Source organism: Cupressus sempervirens, chromosome 7, assembly GCF_028749045.1.
Source record: "Cupressus sempervirens isolate cs-2001-9-10 chromosome 7, ASM2874904v1, whole genome shotgun sequence".
NCBI classification, from domain to species: domain Eukaryota; kingdom Viridiplantae; phylum Streptophyta; class Pinopsida; order Cupressales; family Cupressaceae; genus Cupressus; species Cupressus sempervirens.
This window is the reverse complement of record NC_143124.1, coordinates 685,361,833-685,383,979: the sequence shown is the minus strand read 5'-3', so window position 1 is coordinate 685,383,979 and position 22,147 is coordinate 685,361,833. Positions and strand designations below refer to the sequence as shown.

Below are 22,147 nucleotides of genomic sequence, written 5' to 3'. Positions count from 1 at the left end.
ACAATGATAATTCATAGCCTACAACAGCCAAGTCAATGTCTTCGACAACCACATCAAAGTCTTCAACAACCACAGTGACACAAAGGCCACGCAAGAAGACTCTTTGATGTCGAGCAGTATATTTCCCTTCGCCTGCTGAAGACACTTCATGAGATGACTGTTTCTATATGTAAACTCTTGGCTTATCATAAACCATGCAAGACGAAACCAACAGCTACGCACAATCAGATTTTCCATTGACTCTTCATCCATACGGAGAGTCACTCAAATATGCAGAATATGAACTAGAAGAATAACCAGCAGCAGACTAATATCCCAGATATTAAATATATAAGTCCAGCAATGAAGAAGAGTCTCAGAGATTCTTATGACATGCCAACAATAATGACAGACATAAGACATTGTGAAACTTGAAGAATTCAAACATCCTATCCTGGTTCCTGGATCTTTATTACACATGTCCCAAGATCAAAACTTGGCTCTGATACCATGTTGAGATTTTGTAACCAGAATAGCATTAACAGAGAGCTAATAACTTCCAACAAACACAAGAACAGATGGAAGATTACACAAGCCATCAGACACAAGAATATCCTGCGAAAACCCTCCTCCTTGAGGGACAAACCCAGCCACACCCAAAAACAATATTTTATTGAAATCTCAAAACCTGTGTACAAAGATCTCAAGCTTAATCTGCCATAATCTAACCAGTGATTGTTAATACTTGACAATCAAGGGGCATGCCCTTTAACATATCGAGCAACACATCCTTTGTGATTGCAATGCATACAAAACTTCAAGTATCTCGCAGGTACTAAATACAAAAGCATGTTTTTCATGCTGTAATGATGATACACTGATCATAAATATTAAAATTACTGAAAATTCAGTCATCAAAAGACAAATACTATATCAGATGTCCATCGATTTAACAGTCGCATAATTTCTATATTTCCTCTTTTCTGAAGATGCACCAACTTGGAATCAATTGACTTATGAATATCTCTAATACCCACCAAACGGTGGAACAAGAATGACCAAAAGAAAAGATCTCCAACTCCTGAGCTGTATATACTATAGACCGATGACAGTTGTCAATGATTTCTGTTACATATGTTCAAGTTTATGAAGCTTCAATACCGACACCAAGGATGGAACTCTCATATAGATGGACTCTGTGTTCTGCAGAATACAACCTGATGCTCCACGAGCCATCCACGGCAATTATGTATATTATTTAATAATCCACATTTGATGACTATGAATACTTGAACCACTGTATTCCTCATACAATTACTAAACCAACAACCTTTAGAATTCCCAATTCATTGTCACTAACGGCAACAGGTATGAATGCACACAGCAACTTTGATACATAACCCAACTTATATAAATTGTGAGCCATCGAACATACAATTATGAAATGTCTCCTATGCAATTCCCCGACAAATAGGACACCTATACACACCTTTGATGCCATGTTGTGCTTTCACGGCAATGTAAAGGTACAAATAAAATATGAAGTGTGCCCTGGAATGAACATAGAAGACTAGAGTTCTAAGAAGTAAGTTCAGCCAATTCCAGATATAAAGATCTTTCTCGCAGCTATTAACTTCAACAATATGGATGGCAGAAGACACATGAGGCCAAGAGGGATGGTATATCTGCTCTTGGGCCTAAGGTAGAGAGTCTCTAGGGCACCCTATCTTATCTCTTTTATGGTTGAGTTATCTAAAACTTGATTTAAGAAATCTACTGATTTGACCTACATATCCAATATATGCTTATTTCTAAGTAAAGAAATCTATTTATGAATTATGAATATAAATGATTCCCAACTTTCTTGCAGGGTCTCAATCAAATTGAAAGGTATCCCTAAAGCCTACTTGTTTGATAAAAAAAGGTACCTAAGGAAAAAATTAGTTACTCATTAATTATGACATTGCATTGGTGGTGTGCAATCACTGTGGCTTGAGAATGAGAGGAGGCATCAATCAACTCAAAGATCTCCTTGCACAAATCCCTAGCTGAGATGTGCAACTGTGTAACCTAGTGGAACCTCAAGTTACACAAGAGGTGAATAGTGTGCTTGCTTTGTACAATGAGAAGAATTGGAAAAGAATAGGATTAATTGAGACAATTACAATTGTGATGAATTCTACTCTAGATTCATGATTTGTTAGGCTCTTATCTTGGCCCATAGACAAGAGGCTCATCCAATGCAAATAGTTTTAACCAGTTGTAGTCATACTCACAAGGATCTTTGTTCTTTGTAGTATTCCTAGTGCACAACTCACTCTTGCCTAGAGGTACTTCATCAAACCAGGGTAAGCATCACAACGCAAGAAAGGCATGTGCTTGTTTTTTGTATTATAACAACATACCATTCAATGTTGCAGACAGCCCATATTTGGATATCTTCAGATCATTGGTCAGTGTATAGACTATAGCTAAAAATGAGTTCAAGGTACCTAGCTTACATAATTTGAGTGGGTTTTTGTTGGACAAAGCTATAAAAAACATTCAGTTCATAGAAGAAGAGTAGAAGAGGATTTTAGCATTATCCACTAGGAGTTCATAGGATTTATTCTATCTGATGGTTGGACACATTGAAAGAAGTGCACATTGATTAATACCCTAGTGGATTCAAGTAAATTGTCGGTATTTTTTACACCAATCATTGCCTCTAATGAAGTGAAAATGTCATGACTTCAAGCCTCTTCAAGTTCCACATTCCGAGAGTTGACAAAATAACTGATTCCACTAAGGGCAAACACGCATTTGCCATCATTTTTTGCAAATTTGCTACCTGCACAAAGCAGTAAATTGGCAAAATGAGGTTAACTGGCTCATTCTGAGATCTGTGACTTTTACCAAAGACTTCCAAAGATGTCCATACCACCCCGGGTCATACTGACCCATGTTTGTAGCTTCTTTTACAAAACGACCCACAAACTGGGACAAACTTCATCCCCTAGGTCCCATCAACGCTCCAACAAACATGAAACAACATGACCCAATGATCCAAACGGTTTTGTCCCGATTCTTTGGACCGTCTCTATATAGCTTACATAGTGCAGATTTAATCAATTATACCTAACAAAAAATTGATACCCGTGCAATTCTGTAGGTGCAATACTTGCACGCATCCCAAATCGGATATTTGCCTCTCTTCTCACTGTAAATGCATTCCATGTGAGCCCTAAAAGCTTCTTGGTCTCAATTTAAAGAACAGAATGCAACACCCAATGTCTGAAAGCTAGTCCTGCCCTCCTATATCACAAGCCTACTCTAGCAGAAACAAGCAACAGCTTTGATGTTTTCCAACAATAAACCACACAACAATCCCATTGTATCCAGAAGAAGAATGATTGAATACCTATTTCATTATAAGCCAATAATAATGACATCAATAGGTAGTTCGTCCAATACAATTTCCTTATGTCATTAAAAATATCTAAGTACTGTTTTTTCAAGTTTTTATGAATCTCACTTAGTAGATTTAACTATTTACAGATTTCTGATTAATATTAAATATTTTCAGATCTAAAGTTTCTCAGGGGTTTTAAATTCATATGTGAGTCTGATTCACAGATTGTGGTGGATATGTTGAATAATCAGAAGTTGGATAATGTTAGTTGGCAACTTGCTTCTTTAGCCAGACAAATTCTTTGTCTTTGTAGGTCGGTGGACTCTGTTTCCTTCCGTCATATTCCTCGTGAGTGGAACAGAGTGGCTGATTGTCTGGCTAAGTGGGCCTCAGAGAATGTGAGTGAGTGGAATATTAATGGTAGAGATGAGTTACCCGTTGAGTACTGTGAGATTATTGATCAGATGCTTCTGGAGGACATGAGTTTGTAGAGCTCCTTTGGGCCTTAGGCCTTTGCTTTGTTCTTGATCTTTGATTAAATAAATTTTTACCCCTCTTTTTTCAAAAAAGAAAAAAAAAAAGTTTCTCAGGGGTTTTTACAGCAAATTATATTCTTGTTGCTTTCTAGAGCATTCTTGGACTTGTTATTGAGTTTTTTTATTTTTTTATTTTTCCAGTAACTTTATTCTCAATAATATCCAACAGTAAAGACTCAACTTCTAGTTCAGTTTCATTATACTGAAAGATTTACACTATAGAAGCGTAAATCTGCAAAAAATCTGTTTACACCCAAGTAATCCTGTATCCCACCCAATTAATCCTGTATCCCAGAGCTTGCTGATATTTTCCCTGACAAATCCCGATTTTGGAAAAATTGTTGACCCAATTTTCAATGACCTTTTTGCATTTAATGTGCATTAAAATCATATTTAAATCCCTAAAAATGACAAAAAACATAAAAAATCATTGCAAAAACCTACTAAACCCTGGAAAAAAATCATGAAATTGACGAATCTCTCAAAAGTAGGGTTCATTCTAGGATGGAAGTGAAGTCAATGAGGAATTGTCTTGGAAAAAATTTTTAATTTTGTCCCTTTTCTTTCCAACCTCTAGAAAACCCTAATCAGAGGAGTGGGAGAAGCAACGACAGTCATCAACGAAATTTGAAAGGCCTCAATCATCCTAAATTGTCAGGGGTATGTGATATAGTGTTGATCCAACTAATAAATTTGTTTTAAATCATACTTTCAATATGACTTGAGTTCTTTGCATGCCTTGCCTCTTGAATTTTGATGAGATCGATTATATAGTTAATATTATAGATAAATTTTAAAATTATAATAATTACACACTATTATATATTGCCCTTCAACGGGGAAGCAATAGACCCCTATAGTTTATAATTAATATTATAATGAAGTTCCAAAATGTTAATTATTATTGTCTATTAATATATATTATATTCTAATAGCATGGAATTAGAAAATGATAAAAAATCACGATTATACATCATTAAACAAGAGTCGGCATATGCAGTGATTTATTCCCCTTAAAATAGAGATTTTTCAGTCAGCGACTTTCAACATTTTTTTGCAATTTATCAGGTGATTAATTGGTAAAAAGTGATGGTTAATCAATAAAAAAATTGCAGGAAACTAGTAAAAAACTCTAAAGGCGATGCTGACGAGAAAAACCTGCAACATGATGTGATTCTCTACAAAATTAATGTGCGTTGCTGAATGATGTGATTCTCTACAAAATCAATGTGTGTTGCTGAAGACGCAGCTGAGAAAGTTGGGTTGAAAGTTTTGCAAAGTCAGGATGTAGCATGGGAGATATGCAATTACAAACAAAATTTTCCTCTCTTTCTACATTGAATGTATAGTATAGCTTGATTGATGCTATTTCTCTTTAACATTGATTTTGATTGTATAAATTTTAAATATTTAAATTGTTGCAATATGAGACGAAATAAGACCGTAAGAAAGCTGCCTTATTTATTTGTTACGATATGATCTAAAAGAGAAAGACAAAGTTGTGCCTTATTTTTTTTAGAGAAAACAAAGAACTCTATAATAATCATTATAATCATTTTAGGCTTGTCAATTATGACATAAGTTTTGACTATTTAACCATATTGTTAAATATTTATTCCCTTACTCAAGATGAAATTAAATAGTTCATGCAATTCAGTCTCTAAGTTCAACATATATAATATTGTTTTGGTAAATACATGTATATATCACTTCGCATATGTGTATATAAGGCCAACTTTGCATATAATTGTTTATTGAGTATATATAATAAAAAAAAACTAGAGAGAATTCTAGAAAATAATTTCTCCTACTTATCAATTGATGGATTAATGAATGGTTCATAAGGCACGACACTTTTTGAAGGTTTTGCAAATGGGGTTGCAAGCAAAGTGGGCTTAACTCTAGAGAAAACTATGTGATTAAGTGCACTTGAATTGGAGTAGTATTGGGATGCGTAACCTTTCAAGAAGTCTCAATGTTTTGCCTTTGTGAGCATCACCTAGATGTAATAAGTGTTAAGCGTTCCATTCATTATCATGAGAGATGGGTTCTTGTGAACCACTACTCATGAAACTTGGGTCAATGAGTTGACTCCAAAATGACACAAATGAATCTTGATAGCAATATCACAATTTTACTTGTTGTGGAAAATATCTCCTACTTATAAATTGATATGCTTGAGAGGCTTTCTAGTGAATGGTTCATAAGGCTCAACACTTGTTGAAGGTTTAGTAGATGAGGTTGCGAGCAAAGTGGGCTTAACCTTGGAGGAAACTCCGTGGTTAAGCACGTTTGAGCTGGAGTAGTACTAGGATGGGTGATCTCTTGGGAAGTCTCAGTGCTTCACCTCTATGAGCATCACCTAGATGCAATGAGTGTTAAGTGTTCTATTTTGTCCCATAAGAGGTGGGTTCTTGTGAACCACTACTCATGAAACTTGGGTCAATGAGTTTGACTCAAAAACTACACAAATGAATCATGATAGCAACATCACAACTGGACCTGCTATGGAAAATATCTTATACTAATCAATTGATGATCTTAAGGGGCTTTCTAATGAATGGTTTGCAAGGCCCAACACTAGCTAAAGGTTTTGCAAATGGGGTTGCAAGCATGTGGACTTAACCTTGAAGGGAACTTCATGATTAAGTGCACTTGTGCTAGAGTAGTACTGGGATGGGCGACCTCCAACAAGTCCTAATGCTTCATCACTATGAAAATCACCTAGATGCAATGAGTGCTAAGCGTTCCATTCAGTCTCATGAGAGATGGAGTCTTGTAAACTGCTACTCATGAAGCTTGGGTCAATGATTTTGACTCAAAAACTACATAGATGAATCCTGATAGCAATATCACAAATGAATTCTAGTTACATAAATATGAAAGTTTCTTTTATTGACTATATTTTGCGAAGAAAGCTTCATTCTGTTTTTGAAAAATAAGAAAGCTCACATCATATTGTGGTGCTACTTCAAGTCATGGCTTGATTGAAATTTATAGTATTATTAGTTTTCCAAGTTTAAAATATATCAGGAGGTTGTACAAGTGCTTTGAATCATTACATTAGTCCTTTATCATCTATGCTATGGAAATGTCCTTTAATTTTTAAAAATAGTTCTCAACTGTTTTTCTTCAATTTTTCACATTCTCTTTTGTAAATCCAATTTTTCCCGATTTTTTCAAAAAATCCTACTCCTTTCATTTGCCGATTTAATCCCAAAACAATTTATGCTTCTATGAAATTTTAATTTTACATCACTTACGATTAGAACAGATTTTTTGGGGATTGGGTTGACATCAGGTACAGAAGAAAGTGTCATAGAGGCAAATGTAATTATGCCCAGCAAAAATCAACTTGAGGAATTAAGGTTGGTGTTTCATAAACTGTATCTTGTCTACAAACCTTAAAAGATAAAATACTAGAACTTCATGAGGCTGCCCAGCAAAAATCAACTTGAGGAATTAAGGTTGGTGTTTCATAAACTGTATCTTGTCTACAAACCTTAAAAGAGAAAATACTAAAACTTCATGAGGCTACTGCCATCCTAGAGGAAGCATGTCATCCTAACACAAGGATAGATGTAACCAATAACCAGAAGTTGCCTACTCCCACTCCCAATGATCCAGGCAAGTTTGAGGGTATCCCAATGTACTTTCCATAAATTTTTGCAAACCAATTATGAATCTCCAGCCAGTATATGCAAACATGAATGATAGTCACGAATAATTAGAAAAATCCCAAAGAACCCAGCCTTATCACAGCCCTATGGCATCTATCCCTCAAATTAAAAACTTATACAATGGCTACATAGTCATTTAGCTAACAATCAGAATCGTTACTACAACCTGAAGTGGATAAGTTCAAAAAACTCTCATGTGCTAGTTTTCATCTTAAACTTTTAGGCACTTATAAACATTGGCTGTCATGCCATGAAGATATACCACAATTTGCAAGAGTAGGGTTTCAATGCTAGAAGGATTAAGCATATAAAAGGACCCATATACACAGGAAATTTAATTCATTGAAAAGAACCAAGATCAATACACACAATGTAAGGGGTCTGCACTTTGGGCCGACTGGACGACACAATTTACCTTGTTGGGCCAGCCGACTCGGTATATTTCTTGTTCATGCGGTCCGACTGAGTCTTCACATTTGATGAGGCGCCAAGATGTGAGGCCAACCTGCATTGGATTTGTGCAAGGGTATCTTGGGTCCCAAGTGGGGTTCCCATTTTCCAACATCGAATTTGGAGTGTGCTTCACGGAGCGGCACCTTGGAAACTGTTCATGAGGCCAACTGATGTAGTTGTTAAGGCTTTCTCATTAATGTAACGTGTATACTTGCATTAATCACGGAAGCGGGAAAGTTTGGGTCCGGCCCTATTTGGCCACGGCTACCTTGGAGCTTTACCCTAGGCGGTATCTATTTAAATAGGCATTGCACATTCATTTGGACACTAGAGGAAATCATTGGAGCAATGGAGCAATGAAGTGCATGCAAGGAGTTGGTGTCCACTTCTGGCGAACTGCCTTAGCACTTAGCCACATTGTTGCATTGCTTTGTAGACACTTGGTACTTGAGCTGGGAGCTCTTTATTGTAATAAGAACTGTCAAGACTGGTTGGCATGGTCAAAATACTTGGGGGCGATCTATGTTTCTTAACATAGCATCCTATCCATTTGTTATTTGTAAACTAGCTGTTATTTGTAAGGCTTTCTCATTAATGTAACGTGTATACTTGCATTAATCACAGAAGCGGGACAGTTTGGGTCCGGCCCTATTTGGCCACGGCTACCTTGGAGCTTTACCCTAGGCGGTATCTATTTAAATAGGCATTGCACATTCATTTGGACACTAGAGGAAATCATTGGAGCAATGGAGCAATGAAGTGCATGCAAGGAGTTGGTGTCCACTTCTGGCGAACTGCCTTAGCCACATTGTTGCATTGCTTTGTAGACACTTGGTACTTGAGCTGGGAGCTCTTTATTGTAATAAAAACTGTCAAGACTGGTTGGCATGGTCAAAATACTTGGGGGCGATCTATGTTTCTTAACATAGCATCCTATCCATTTGTTATTTGTAAACTAGCTGCATATAATAAAGGATATTGGGCAAATTGCCCCACCATACATTCGTGGTCCGTGTTCTTTCTTTTGGCACCATTTTGCATACATCTCATTGCTTAATCCGTTTACATACATTTGGGAGGTAGCAGGTCTGATTGTTTTAGCATTCTGCATTGGCGCATATGAGGTGGTGTAGTCTGGTATCCCTTTTGTAAGGTAGCCCTGCATACATTTCTGCACAGGATAGCCAGTGTCGCATGGACATCTCCCATGACAGCCGGTATCGGAGGCAGGTTGATCTGAGATTGAGGAGGTATCTTGAGCATACCAACTCTCTGAGTTGGTATCAGAGCAGATCGATTCAAGAACGAGGAGGTATCTTCAGCATACCAAATCGGGGAGATGGTATCAGTGAAAGTCTGATCTTGAAGAGATTGGTCTTGTAGCAGATTGTTAAGGATATAGCTTCATTCGGATTGCAGTAAACAATATATTATATATATTTAATCTATGTGTGTGTATATGTATATATATATATATATATATATATATATATATGCTTGTATGAAAATATATATACATACAAGCATATATATATATATATATATATATATATATATTGAATGAACAAATTTAATAATAATATATTGTGGTCTGCTTATGGCAGAATTATTTTCTATCTTCATAACACCTGATCTTGATTTAAGTCAGATCATAACTTGTATGTTTGATTACACATCGGTGGCTACATAGGAGAATTAGTTATCGTTGATAAAAATTGAAAGTAGTCACCCCACATAGAGTCATGACCCTACATGGCTTATGCCACATAGAATCATGCCCCTACATGGGTATGACTCTCCATATTATATATATCTAACTATCGATGTTGGCTGGGATGTAATCAATAACCAAGGCAATTACATTCCACAGCATGCATTCGATAATCCAGACTAATAAGGATTCAGTCTATGTTATAAACCAAGAATTGCTGAAGACTGTCATATATATATATAAGATTTGTTCTTATCAAATTCTCAGATCAGGTCTGAGATATCAAATCCATAACAATAAAAGGAGTATACTCTAGTCTGTAATAAAATCAGATATACCTTAAAATAAAAGACTAATATTTTTCTCTATCTCTGATCCAAATTCCTAAACAGAAATCAAGTCAGAACTTGAGCAAAGGAGGTTGCTTGAGATCAGATCTGGAATTGAGCAGAAGCATTGGCAATTCAGACAACCAATTTGATATGGATCAGACCCAGCCTCAGCATCATGATGGAAAGAAGAGTAAGAGTGGGCCTCTTAAGAACAAGGACAGGTTGCGCGAGACTGGATACACTGGAAACTTCTCACTTGGAGGAGAGGTTGGAAGACAAGTGGAACATGAAGCTGTCTAAACTAGGCGATTAGACGAACTCCTTGAAAGAAGACATATATTTCTTGAAGGAGGGCCAGCAGACCTACCATTCATTGCTACAAGGAGGCAAACAAGCTTCTAAGTCATCCAAGATCGGAAAATATGATGGAGATTGTTGTAACACCATTCTAGACAACTTCTTTTGAGATGTGGAGGAGTTTCTAGCAAGCGCACCAAACTTAAGTGGCAAAGCTCAAGTTAAAGAGGTGGTGGCACACTTGACTAGGAGTGCTAAGTTTTGGTAAAGAACTCATCAAGCAGATGAGCGTGCCAGCAAGCCTGTGAAGTTGATCAAGACTTGGGCAGACTTGAGACAAGCGTTGCATGATCAGTTTAGACCTGGGAACTCGAATTGGATCATCCAAACACGCATGGAGAACTTGAAGCATACTGGGACAATTCGAGATTATGTGAAGGCATTCCGAGTGTTGGATTTGGAGTGTACCAAACTGAACGATTTTGAGAGGTGGTTCCTTTTCACCAAGGGTTCGCAACCTTGGGCCAGAGAGGAGATAAGGCATCAAAAGGTGCAATCACTTGCCAAAGCGATCACAGTGGCAGATGGTCTACTTGATTACAAGGGAGACGTTGCAAAAGGCTTTGGAGGAGCTCGTGAGAACCAAGGGAAACGGTTTCATCGAAATGATAAGGACAAGACCTCTTCAGATCAAAACGGTGATCACAAAGGCAAGAAGAAATCCAACAAGTCAAATGGAAAAGACAACTCCAAGAAGAAGGATCACGCCCCAGAAAAGAAGAAGAATCATGACTTGGGTTGTTTCATTTGCAACAAGATTGATCATTGGGCAAAGGAGTCAGATTGGAGCCGAATCAGCACACTTTTGGGTGAAGAAGCGAAAATGCCCGAGATGAGCACTTTGCAACTTCTCAACTCGATGCACAGTTCAACAAGTGCATTTGTGGCCAATAAACATGAACTATGCTACTTGGAGACTTTCTTTGGGGGAAAGAAGGTGATGGCTATGGTCGATTTTGGGGCAACACACAATTACATATCGGCTTAGTTACCCAGGTTCGCCGTTTTGGCCCAAGAACCCTGCCTGGGTTCGAACCGGTTCGAAATATGGATCCAATTCGACCCAGGTTCGATCAGGGTTTGAATTTTCTTGGGCTGGTTTGAACCCACAATCCAAATGTCAAACCCCGGCAAATTTTGGCTACCTAGATCGAATTTGGGACGAATTAGGGCAAATTTTATATTTTTTGAGTTCTGGTTGCCCTAAAACGTAAATGTAAGTAGGTTACTTTAGCTTCTAACATCATTTGTGGTGTGCAAATAGGTGATTCTGTGAGCAAATAGGTGATTGAGCAAAAGAAGTTTGTGCAAGGTGGAGTTTACATCATATGATTTTATGATACTCTATGTTTCTAGGCTTCATAAATATGTATATATATAATTTTTACACATTTTTGTACGAAGGAACCCAAAACCCTTTCCAAAATTTTGCTATACTGGTGAACCGGTTCTTCGAACCCGTATTTCGAACCGGTAACTAAGCATATCGGTTGTGGGAGCTAGGAAGCTAGGCCTAAAGATGGAAGAAACATTCAACTCATTTCAAGGCAATCATGCCACCTGCACAGAAGGTGAGCGGTGAGATGCAGAACGAGGTCATTTGAACTAGACCTTGGCAAGGTGTAGTAGACTTGGTAGCCATTGAAATGAATGAGTTTGATCTCATCCTTGGACAAGAGTTTCTAAGGACCGCATCAACAGCAGTGGTGCCACACTTGGGGTGCATTTTGGTACTTGATATGAACCAGCCTTGTTTGATCCAGACGATGAAGAGCAAGGATTGTGAAAGGGTACTTAATGCATTGAGTGCGAAGCAGATCTGCAAGAGCAATCGGGATGAGTTATACTTAGCTACATTGCTTGGTGGCTGGGATGAAGGAGAGTCATCTAGGACTTTCAAAACCTCTGTCATCCAAGATGTCTTGCTGGAGTATGTCGATCTCATGCCCAAGAAGCTACCTGCAGTTTTGCCACCACAGAGACATGTTGATCATGGGATTGAATTGGAGGTTAGAACCAGGCGGCCTACAAAAGCCACATACTGTCATGTCCCCAAATTTTTTGGTGACAGTTCGATTTAATTAATTTAATTAATGGTTGTCCAAGGACGACTAATTAATTATTTTAATTAAATAAATAATATTAAAAGATAACCTTGTATTTAATAAAGTGACTTGGAAAATATTTAATAAAGTCACTTGAGGGATAAGATCAAAAAGGTTCTAGAAGTCTCTGGAGAGGATGGAGGGAAAAGAATAAATAGGCACCCCGGGGCTCCATTCGAATCAGGCAGTTGTTTATCTCTCTTTTGATTTCATGTTGTGATTCAATCACAGGTGCATTGTGGAACCTAGGGTTTTCGCAATTGTCACAGTTGGCCATTGAGAACGATAACTCTCAATTGGTACACGATTTTGAGGGTGTGAAATATCATCCGAATTATTGCAGATTGGAGGTGACATTCAGTCATTTCATCAGGGCGGCTATTTGTGGCTTAGGGCCAAGTTTGGAAGATTGAGTTTTGAGGATCACTTTGAGTATTGAGATTCGAAGATATAATCTATTCACAAGGTTCACAGGATCAGTGGCAGTATTGGACAGAATAGGGAAAAAGGCAAGTAATAAAGTCACTTGAGGGATAAGATCAAAAAGGTTCTAGAAGTCTCTGGAGAGGATGGAGGGAAAAGAATAAATAGGCACCCCGGGGCTCCATTCGAATCAGGCAGTTGTTTATCTCTCTTTTGATTTCATGTTGTGATTCAATCACAGGTGCATTGTGGAACCTAGGGTTTTCGCAATTGTCACAGTTGGGCATTGAGAACGATAACTCTCAATTGGTACGCGATTTTGAGGGTGTGAAATATCATCCGAATTATTGCAGATTGGAGGTGACATTCAGTCATTTCATCACAGGGACAAAATCTGTGGCCTAAGGCCAAATCTTGCGATTCATTGATCATTGGAGGTTTAGTTAGGAAGGGATTAACTAATTACAGAACTGGAGAGATTCGAAGGGAAGCTGGAAGCACATTTTTCCATATCTGGTCGAATTTGCATGAGAATGGCCGCATAGTTCTCCCTGTACCTAGACGGCTCAATCTACATCAGTTGTGACATTGCAACGGAAGAAGAGCTACATTAAAAGATTACCGTTCTGAAGTTTGTGCTATCATATAGTCAGGTGTTGGATCGTTTAGGCTGCCAGATTTCATGCAAGACTTCGCTTAGGATTACATCGAAGAATCGAAGGGCAGATCACGGGAGCAGGAACATATTGAAGGTCTTCAGATCTGTCCATTTTTCCGCAAGCCCTCGAAACGGAGATTTGGGGCAAAGAATTATAAACTCGAACTTGGATTCCAGTTGAAAGATTGGCAAATAAGAACGCATCTGATCTCCATTCGATCCAGTCTGGACCAGTGTCATTGATTTGAGCAAACAACCGAAGGCAAAAGACGCATTTCTTCACGCGTTATTAGGCAAGTGCTCTAATCACACATCGCGCCTTGGCTGTCATAAATCCGCAGAGGGATACGTGGGCAGAGGTCAATATACGGCGAACGTTTTTCCAAGAGGCCCGGCGAAGTAATCACCAAACCAAGATCCGAGTTGGAGGCTTGGCGAAGTATAAACCGTAGGATGATTTGCTTGTTTACAGAGCTCGACCCGACTTGGATTCGGCTGGTTATGGCACCGACATTGGAAGGATTGCGCACCAACTGAATAGGGTATAGGAAGGGCATCTTGTGGAGACGTTGCAAATGTTTGTCTTGCAGGCAATTCAGGTGATTACAGTCATGGGACACGATATTTCTGGAATGAATATATCATGAACTATACTCTTGCAATTTACAAAGCCTCGAGTTGCTTTGCTGAATGGGATTGTTATGAGGCAAGTTTCGAGTCACAACAGGGAAGACTCTTTATGCTATGCCAGAAACAAGACTGGAACTACACCCTGATGTTGGTGCATCATATTTCTTACTTCCAGGATTCTTGGGTGAATATGTGGGTCTGACTGGCATGAGATTGGATGGAGCAGAATTAGTCACTTGTGGTCTTGCAACTCATTTTGTGCATTCTACGAGGTTGCATTTGTCGGAAGAAGCTTTAGCCAAAGTGGAGAAACCAGATTCAAATCTTGTTAATTCTATAGATATGATGGATGGAGTCGAAGCAACTGATAAACAAAGTCTGAGTCCGTATTCCCGTACTGATTCTTCTCTTGCCAGGTGCATCTAATTAATTATAGTATTTGCAAGTTGTTTAATTTAGCAAATAAAGTTGGCATTTGATAAATTGTTGTACCTCAGTTGGGGTAATTTAGTAGTTCTTCAAATCAGAACCATCATCGCTCGATTGCTAACTGTTTGACAAAATGTCAAACCTTTTGAAGTTTTAGTATTCTTGGTGCTGGAAAAAGAAATAATCCTATCGGGAATATTTCAGTGGTATCAGAGCTTGTTTGCAAATTATTTGACGAATTGCCACAGTACATTGTTGGGATTTAGTGACCTTTATAGCTAGGGTCATTTCACATACTGTCTTTCAAGACCCAAGACAGTCGGGTTGAAGAGGCAACTGACAGAACTTGTTGAGGCGGGATACCTTCGACCATCTAGATCTCCCTATGCGGCCCAAGTCTTGTTTCAGTGCAAGAAGGAAGAGACACTTAGGCTTTGTGTAGACTATTGAGCGTTGAACAAGTTGACAATCAAGAACAAGTATCCACTCCCCCTCATTGTGGATAGTCTCAACTGCTTGGTGGATGCATGGGTGTTCAGTAAGCTAGACTTAAGGCAAGGCTACTACCAAATCAAAATCACGTTGAGTGATGAAGAGAAGACGGCCATAACAACTAGGTATAGAAGATATGAATTTTTGGTGATGCCTTCCAGTCTTACGAACGCCTTTGCTACATTTAGTACCTTGATGAATGATGTGTTTAGACTTTTGTTGGATAAGTGTGTGGTAGTGCATTTAGGTGATATACTTGTATACATCAAAGATGTGACCGAGCACAAAGAACATCTCCAGCAGGTGTTTGAACTGCTCAAGATGCATAACTTGTATGTAAAGAAGGAGAAGTGCATGTTTGCACAAGAGGAAGTGTCATGTTTGGGACACATTGTGGGACGTGGCCAAATTAGACCAAATCTCGAGAAGCTAGAAGCGATTCGAGACTAGGAACCACTTCATAATGTTCACGAGGTGAGGTAGTTCCTTGGCCTAGCCAACTACTACCGAAAGTTCGTAGAAGGCTACTCCAAGATTGCTAGCCCTTTAACCGACTTGCTAAAGAATGGAAAAAGTTGGAAGTGGGGTGATAAGTAGCAACATGCATTTGACACTTTGAAGGTGAAGCTAACTGAGGAGCCAAACTTAGCCTTGACAAGATGTGGCAGACCATTCGAAGAGCAAAATGCTTTGAACCTTGGTGAAACTTCCATGTTGGATGGGAGATACTTGATTGAAGTCTTTGGGAGACCAAGATCACAAGCAGTGATGAAGTGTTTGCAACTAGACAACTTAGGGGCCCTTGGAAGGAACAAGTTGGCGAACACAGCTCCAACATCTACACTACCTACATTATGTTTAGATGGTTGAGAGGAGGCTCAGCACGCCTATACATTGATTTTAGAATCGAGCACCACCCTTTCGACCCAACGGACATCTTTTTGGAAGATGTCGTCCTTGAGAGATGGGAACAGCATGGATCAATTTCCCTAAGAGATCTGATGATACTTGGTAGTGGTGCGAACTTGTAGACTAGAGGATGCACTAAGGCCTTAACACTTCTAGCTAGTTGTTCAAAGGCCCTAGACTGGTGGAACTAGAACAATCAAATGATTCTGGATCCATTATGTTGTCATGTCCCCTCTTTAGCTATGTCTAGCAATGACATGAGTGTTAGCCTATTATGGAGTCTCGTAGGCTGGCAATGGTGATTAGGGACTCAGTCAGGGTTTTCAGCGTCCAAAGTTGGTATTACAGGCAATAGTAGATCAGTTGAGAGCAGTTCCTTGATTTTAGGAGATAGTTACTTGATTGTAGGAGGAGATTCCTACCTTTTAGGAGGTTGTGACGTTTTCCAGAGTTGAGGTTCTATGAGATCACCCCTTGGTCTCAATTTCAGGAGATTTGGGTGTGTTCCCTATTTTTTAGGAGTATCCCTAGATTTGAGGGTGAGACTGCCAGTTGACCCAGGTTGTTCGACATCAGTCACAGGCGGGTGATAAACTCAGTTTCATGTTTTGGAGGTGTTTGGGTTGTTCCTTGGCTACTTGGGAAATATTTTAATATATTTAAATATTCTTCTAAGTTAGTCTTTTAATAATTTAAATAAGGCTAAGTGTTTAGCCATTTTGGAGTAATAAGGAGTTTTCTAGCTCCATTTGGATCAATTTGCCTATGTGTGATAGCTCATTGGAGAGAGCTCAGTCTCTACTATTTGATTCACTTATCAGGACCTATTTGATGCTTGGAGCTATTAGTCATTAATAAAATAATGATTTCTTTCTATTTGGACGCCTTTATTCGGGAAAATAATGTTATATTATAAAGTTCAAGTGAATTCCACTTTAGGGTTCGAATTGCCTTGGAGAGGGGATATAAAGAGAAGGCAACCTAAAGGTGAGCTCTTTATCATTTTGTCAACCTATTTTGGATGTCATTGCTTTGGAAGAGCATTCCTCACCTAGGACACAAACCCTAGTGCTGAAAGCAGATTTGTTGGGACGTAGCCCTCAACAAGATCAGATTTGAAGGTTCTTATGCATACAGTTTGATCAAGGCAAAGAATCAATTTCTAGTATTGCAGTCACACTTTGCAGGCAATGGATTTTTAGGGAAGGCAGCCACTTTGGTTCAGCCTGGCATTTCCTTGCAGCAGATCACGTGAGGAATTCTGGGGTGTTTTATTGCAGCAGACTGGAGTGGTTTTATTGCAGCAGCTTGGGCTTTATCATTTGAACTAGTTTGGCTGTAGTTGGTTACCATCTTCAACTAGCGTCAACCTTGTTTGAAGTACATCTGTATCGGGACTATTCTGAAATAAATCAAACTCTACTGGTATGGTTTTAGAATCATTTTCAGATTAGTATGTATTGCTGCATATGATTTCTATCACTTCTATTTTATCAGTTACTATTATTTATTCATTGTAATACCTATATTCTGAAAAATACAAAAAGAAACAACATTCTTTTGCAACTTCTGTCTAGCTCTATAAGATCACAAAGAAATCTACAGGAAAATATAATTTATATAACTAAACATTATAGCAGCAGCACAACAAATATCCGTTTGGGATATTTCATATGTGATAGACTTTCTAAGCTAGCCGAGTTGCTTTCCCACGAGTTTGTGTCAAAGACTGGGCAGTCATTCCCTGACTTGACAGAACTACATAGTGAAGTATACTTGGACAATGTCATGATCATTTCAAGATGGGAGATGGTCAATCTGAGTCAGCCGGAGAGGTGTTCGAATGAGGCTGAACACTTTGCGCATTTTGGAGAACAGCGTTGAGGACAACAGTCAGGCTTCCGAGGCAGCCCAACTTGAAGGTGCAAATGTAGACAAGCCAGAGACTTTGCCTCACGATGCAGTTCAAGATGGCTTACCTTTGGAATCCAATGCAGTCTCCATTACCTTGGGACAGCTTGGTAATGATTCAACATCGTTTGATATTGATTTTGTGGATACCTATCCAGACTTCATTGGTTTCAACGATGGACTTCATAGAGATGATATCATGTCAACTTGGGATCGTGATGCGTCCATCTGTTCTGGAGATGTGGTACACCTTGGAAAGATTTCGAAAGTTTCTAACTCAGAGAGGTGCAGTGGAGATTCAGAGATCCCAGCACGATGCACTCAAGTCAGTTTGAACCATTCTGAGATAGATTGGTTCAACTAGCAAAGTCCATACCGAAGCAAGTTGAGACTGAGATCGAGATCGATCAAAAGACTAGGTTACTTCAGCGAAGGAACGCAAACGTATAGAATTGAGACTTCATGGTTGACCTCCCAATGCATGGCAAGTTGCATAGGCGTCAAAGGCGCCACCACTAGTTTAATGGGGGAGGATGTAAGGGGTCTACACTTTGGGCCAACTAGACGACACACTTTACCTTGATGGGCCAGCCGACTTGGTATATTTCTTGTTCATTCGAGCCAACTGGGTATTCACATTTGACGAGGTACCAAGATGTTAGGCCGAACTGCAGCGGATTTGCGCAAGGGTATCTCGGGTCCCAAGTGGGGTTCCCATTTTCTAACATCGGATTTGGAGTGTGCTTCACGAAGCGGTACCTTGAAGACTGCTCATGAGGCCGACTGATGTAGCCGTTAAGGCTTTCTCATTAATGTAACATGTATACTTGCATTAATCATAGAAGAGGGACAGTTTGGGTCCGGCCTTATGTGGCAACGGCTAGCTTGGAGCTTTACTCGAGGCGGTCGCTATTTAAGGAGGCATTGCGCATTCATTTGGACATCAAAGGAAATCACTAGAGCAGTGGAGCAGCAAAGTGCAAGTAGGGAGTTGGTGTCCATTTCTGGCGAATTGCCTTGGCACCTAGCCGCATTGTTGCATTGCTTTGTAGGCACTTGATATTCGAGTTGGGAGCTCTTTATTGTAATAAGATCTGTCAAGACTGGTTAACATGGTCAAAATACTTGGGGGCAATCTGTGTTTCTTAACATAGCATCCTATCCATTTGTTATTTGTAAACTGACTGCATATAATAAAGGATATTGGGCAAATCACCCCACCACCCATTCTTGGTCCGTGTTCTTTCTTTTGGCATCATTTTGTATACATCTCTTACAGCCTGAGTTGGCCTAGTGGTGGAGAACTTGTACTCTTGAAAGAGAGGTCACAAGTTCAAATCCCACTGGAGGGTAGGGTATGTACGCCTCGTTTGTAGCGCCAAGCGCCTCTTGAAAAAGAGTACGAGGTAGTCCCATATCACTGTCACCATACGTAAACCCAAAAACTATGGCATAGTGTCGTGGACTATAAAACCACCTTACCTTTTTTTTTTCTCTCATTGCTTAATCCATTCGCATACGTTTGGGAGGTAGCAGATCTGATTGTTTTAGCATTACGCATTGGCGCATAGGAGGTGGCATAGTCTGGTATCCCTTTTGTAAGGTAGCCTTGCATACATTTCTGCACGGGATAGCCAGTGTCGCACGGACATCTCCCAAAGTCCATGACAGTCTGAAAACGGAGTAATGTCTTTTTCCCTCAGTTTAAATTACACTTCAGAGTTGGAAAAATATAAATGTATCTATTGATTCTTGGCGCATTGAAGACAATGATAATATAGATATGGATTTGTGTGTCCAGATTCTGAAGTAATCAAATGGTTGTTCCGACATACATGACATGTGAAAAAGGAATGAGATATGTGCAAATGATGAGAGAGCACAGTGTATTAGGCAAGCGTTAGGTTTAGAATCTGTCTATTGTAGAGAAATCTGTCTATTGTAGAGATGACAAGACCATTAAGGATAAAGATAGAGAATGTCGATAGAGGCTAAAACTTTCATTCATGGGTGCATTGGTTTTCTAGAAAATTGATAGCTGCAAACTCTATGGAACCGGATTTTGTAACCTAACGTGGTATTAGAAGTGAATTTAGTCACTTTTTTGGGATTGGGGAAGCGGAGGGCGGGAAGAGGGGCTTAATTTTATTTTATTTTAAATGGTTTTAATAGGAGTTCTGCATCAACAAATCCAAGCAACTTTAGTGACATGAGTTAGATTTGGTATTGTGAGGTTTAAAAATATTCTCTAGTCTCTCTTAAATGCTCAAGGGAATAAAACTGAAAAAGAAAAGGGAATTAAGAGCAGAAACTGACCTAATCTCAACGTGGGCACCGAGTGCTTGGAGTCCTCTCAAATGCAAGTCTATAGGCCTGGCTCCAATATTACAGCCTCCGGGAAGAGCAACGTGTGCCTCACCATGTCGAGCCAGCAGAGGACCTATGACCAAAAAACTAGCCCTCAACTTCCTAACCGCATCAGAGCATGGCTCCACGCTCTTAATACGATCTGTATTGACTACTACTTCTGAGCCCGATCTCTTTACCTCCACCCCAATAGCTCGGAGGATCTCCATCATGGTTCTAGTGTCATGAAGATCTGGAATCATCTGCAGATTTGATATACCTGCTGAACACAAGGTCCCAGCCAAAACAGCTAAGGCTGAGTTCTTAGCACCACTGATATGCACATGTCCAGACAATGTGGTTCCTCCACATACCATCAGGCTGTCCCGCGGTAAAACCATTGCAGAAGGTCTCAAGTTCTCATCTGAAGAATGGCCAGTTGGGTCTGTTGTTATGCCAATAGATTTCAATGTTGCCGCCAGAACTTTGGTAAGAAGCCGTCTGCATTTCTTCCTTTTAAGAATACCACCAAGTTTCCATGCGGATCTGGATTGATGACAAGACCCAGATTGAACACCATTTGGCACTGCAGGCATGTTATTTGAATGTATTGGACATGTGGAGGACAATCCAAGAAATTGCATCTCTCCCTGTACATAGGGAAAATGTGAGCTGTAGATTGATGTGCCCTGCATAAACATTAGATAAAATGTGAATTTGAGATGGGTGTGTCATGCATAGCCATGAAGGTTAAATGTGCGTTTTAGATTGATGTACCGGGTATAAACATAATAACGGTATTTTTATAATTCATTGCTGCATGGCTGCCAGTGTCATTGGAATTTTGGTGATTGAATACCGACCATGATTGAAATAAGAATAAAAGGACAGGATATCTGTGCACGCGAAAAACTGGTACAGCTTCTTGTCTTTGCCTTTGAACTTTTGGTGGCGAAGACCAGTAAGACTAAACGTATGACAAGGAACTCAAGGAGACGAGCTTTGTTTGGAGCCGATATCCTGTGTGAAAAGAAGCAGTAAAAGCTTTGGGAAGGAATTGTCTCCCAAAAAAAACGGCAGTTTTCACACAAATTTGTAGGACCCATCCGTTGGAGCACCCCTAAAAGTAGGCCTTAATCTCCCGTAAAGAGAGAAGTAGCGTAGCTATCGTGTTTCCGCTGCACTTAATACCTTTCCTATGATTAAGATAGCAAAAAGCTCATTACACATCATCTATTTTCTTTCCTTCCATCATTAGAACAGAGGAAGGGAGAGTCGATCTATAGAATTAAAATTGTGCGGGGAAAATAATCATTAACCATAGAGTTTGTGATGGATTTCCCTTTCATTTAAATTTCATCGAGAAAGGGTAGATATATAAGGTATAATTATAATGGTTGTTAAGATGGGATGTTACAAATGAAGAAATGGAGGTGATGGACCACCTTGAATTCAAGTAGAAATACCAATTTTTATGTAAATAGAAAATATATATATATATAGATATATCAATTGTTTTTGCTTTTATACAAGTGGTATATGTCAGTGGTTAAAAAACTTGGGATTAACTTGATTTCACCTTTACATGTTTCTAGAGACTAATCTTATTTCTCAATTTGTTCATGTGTTATTTTCAGTGAAATCTATAAGCACAAATTAAAGTATGGCAAACAGCTTAACATGATTTAATCTACATATTTCCTTGAGACAAATCTGGGTTTCCATATTACACATTTGTTATCGTAGTCAAATTTAAGACGTGCCAATGGGCCCTTGAATCTATGGGGATGTTGAATAGTTCCAAA

General features: G+C 39.1%; 1 protein-coding gene across 3 annotated transcripts in view; it reads right to left on the bottom strand.

Annotated features, from left to right (window-relative positions):
- Window positions 1–21,528, bottom strand: part of LOC149548633 (uncharacterized) — a 50,333-nt gene extending 28,805 nt beyond the window's left edge. Inside the window, exons 1-2 of one of the 3 annotated variants that reach the window (XM_089792545.1) lie at window positions 21,120–21,528; window positions 20,313–21,031 (exon numbers count right to left, since the gene is read on the bottom strand). In XM_089792545.1, the coding sequence (XP_089648671.1) occupies window positions 20,313–20,986 (674 nt within the window). In that variant the 5' untranslated portion in view covers window positions 20,987–21,031; window positions 21,120–21,528. Of the gene's footprint in view, window positions 1–20,312 lie in introns of all 3 variants that reach the window. The other 2 variants (XM_089792542.1, XM_089792543.1) reach the window with 2 other exon arrangements.
- Between the last annotated feature and the right edge of the window lie 619 nt (window positions 21,529–22,147).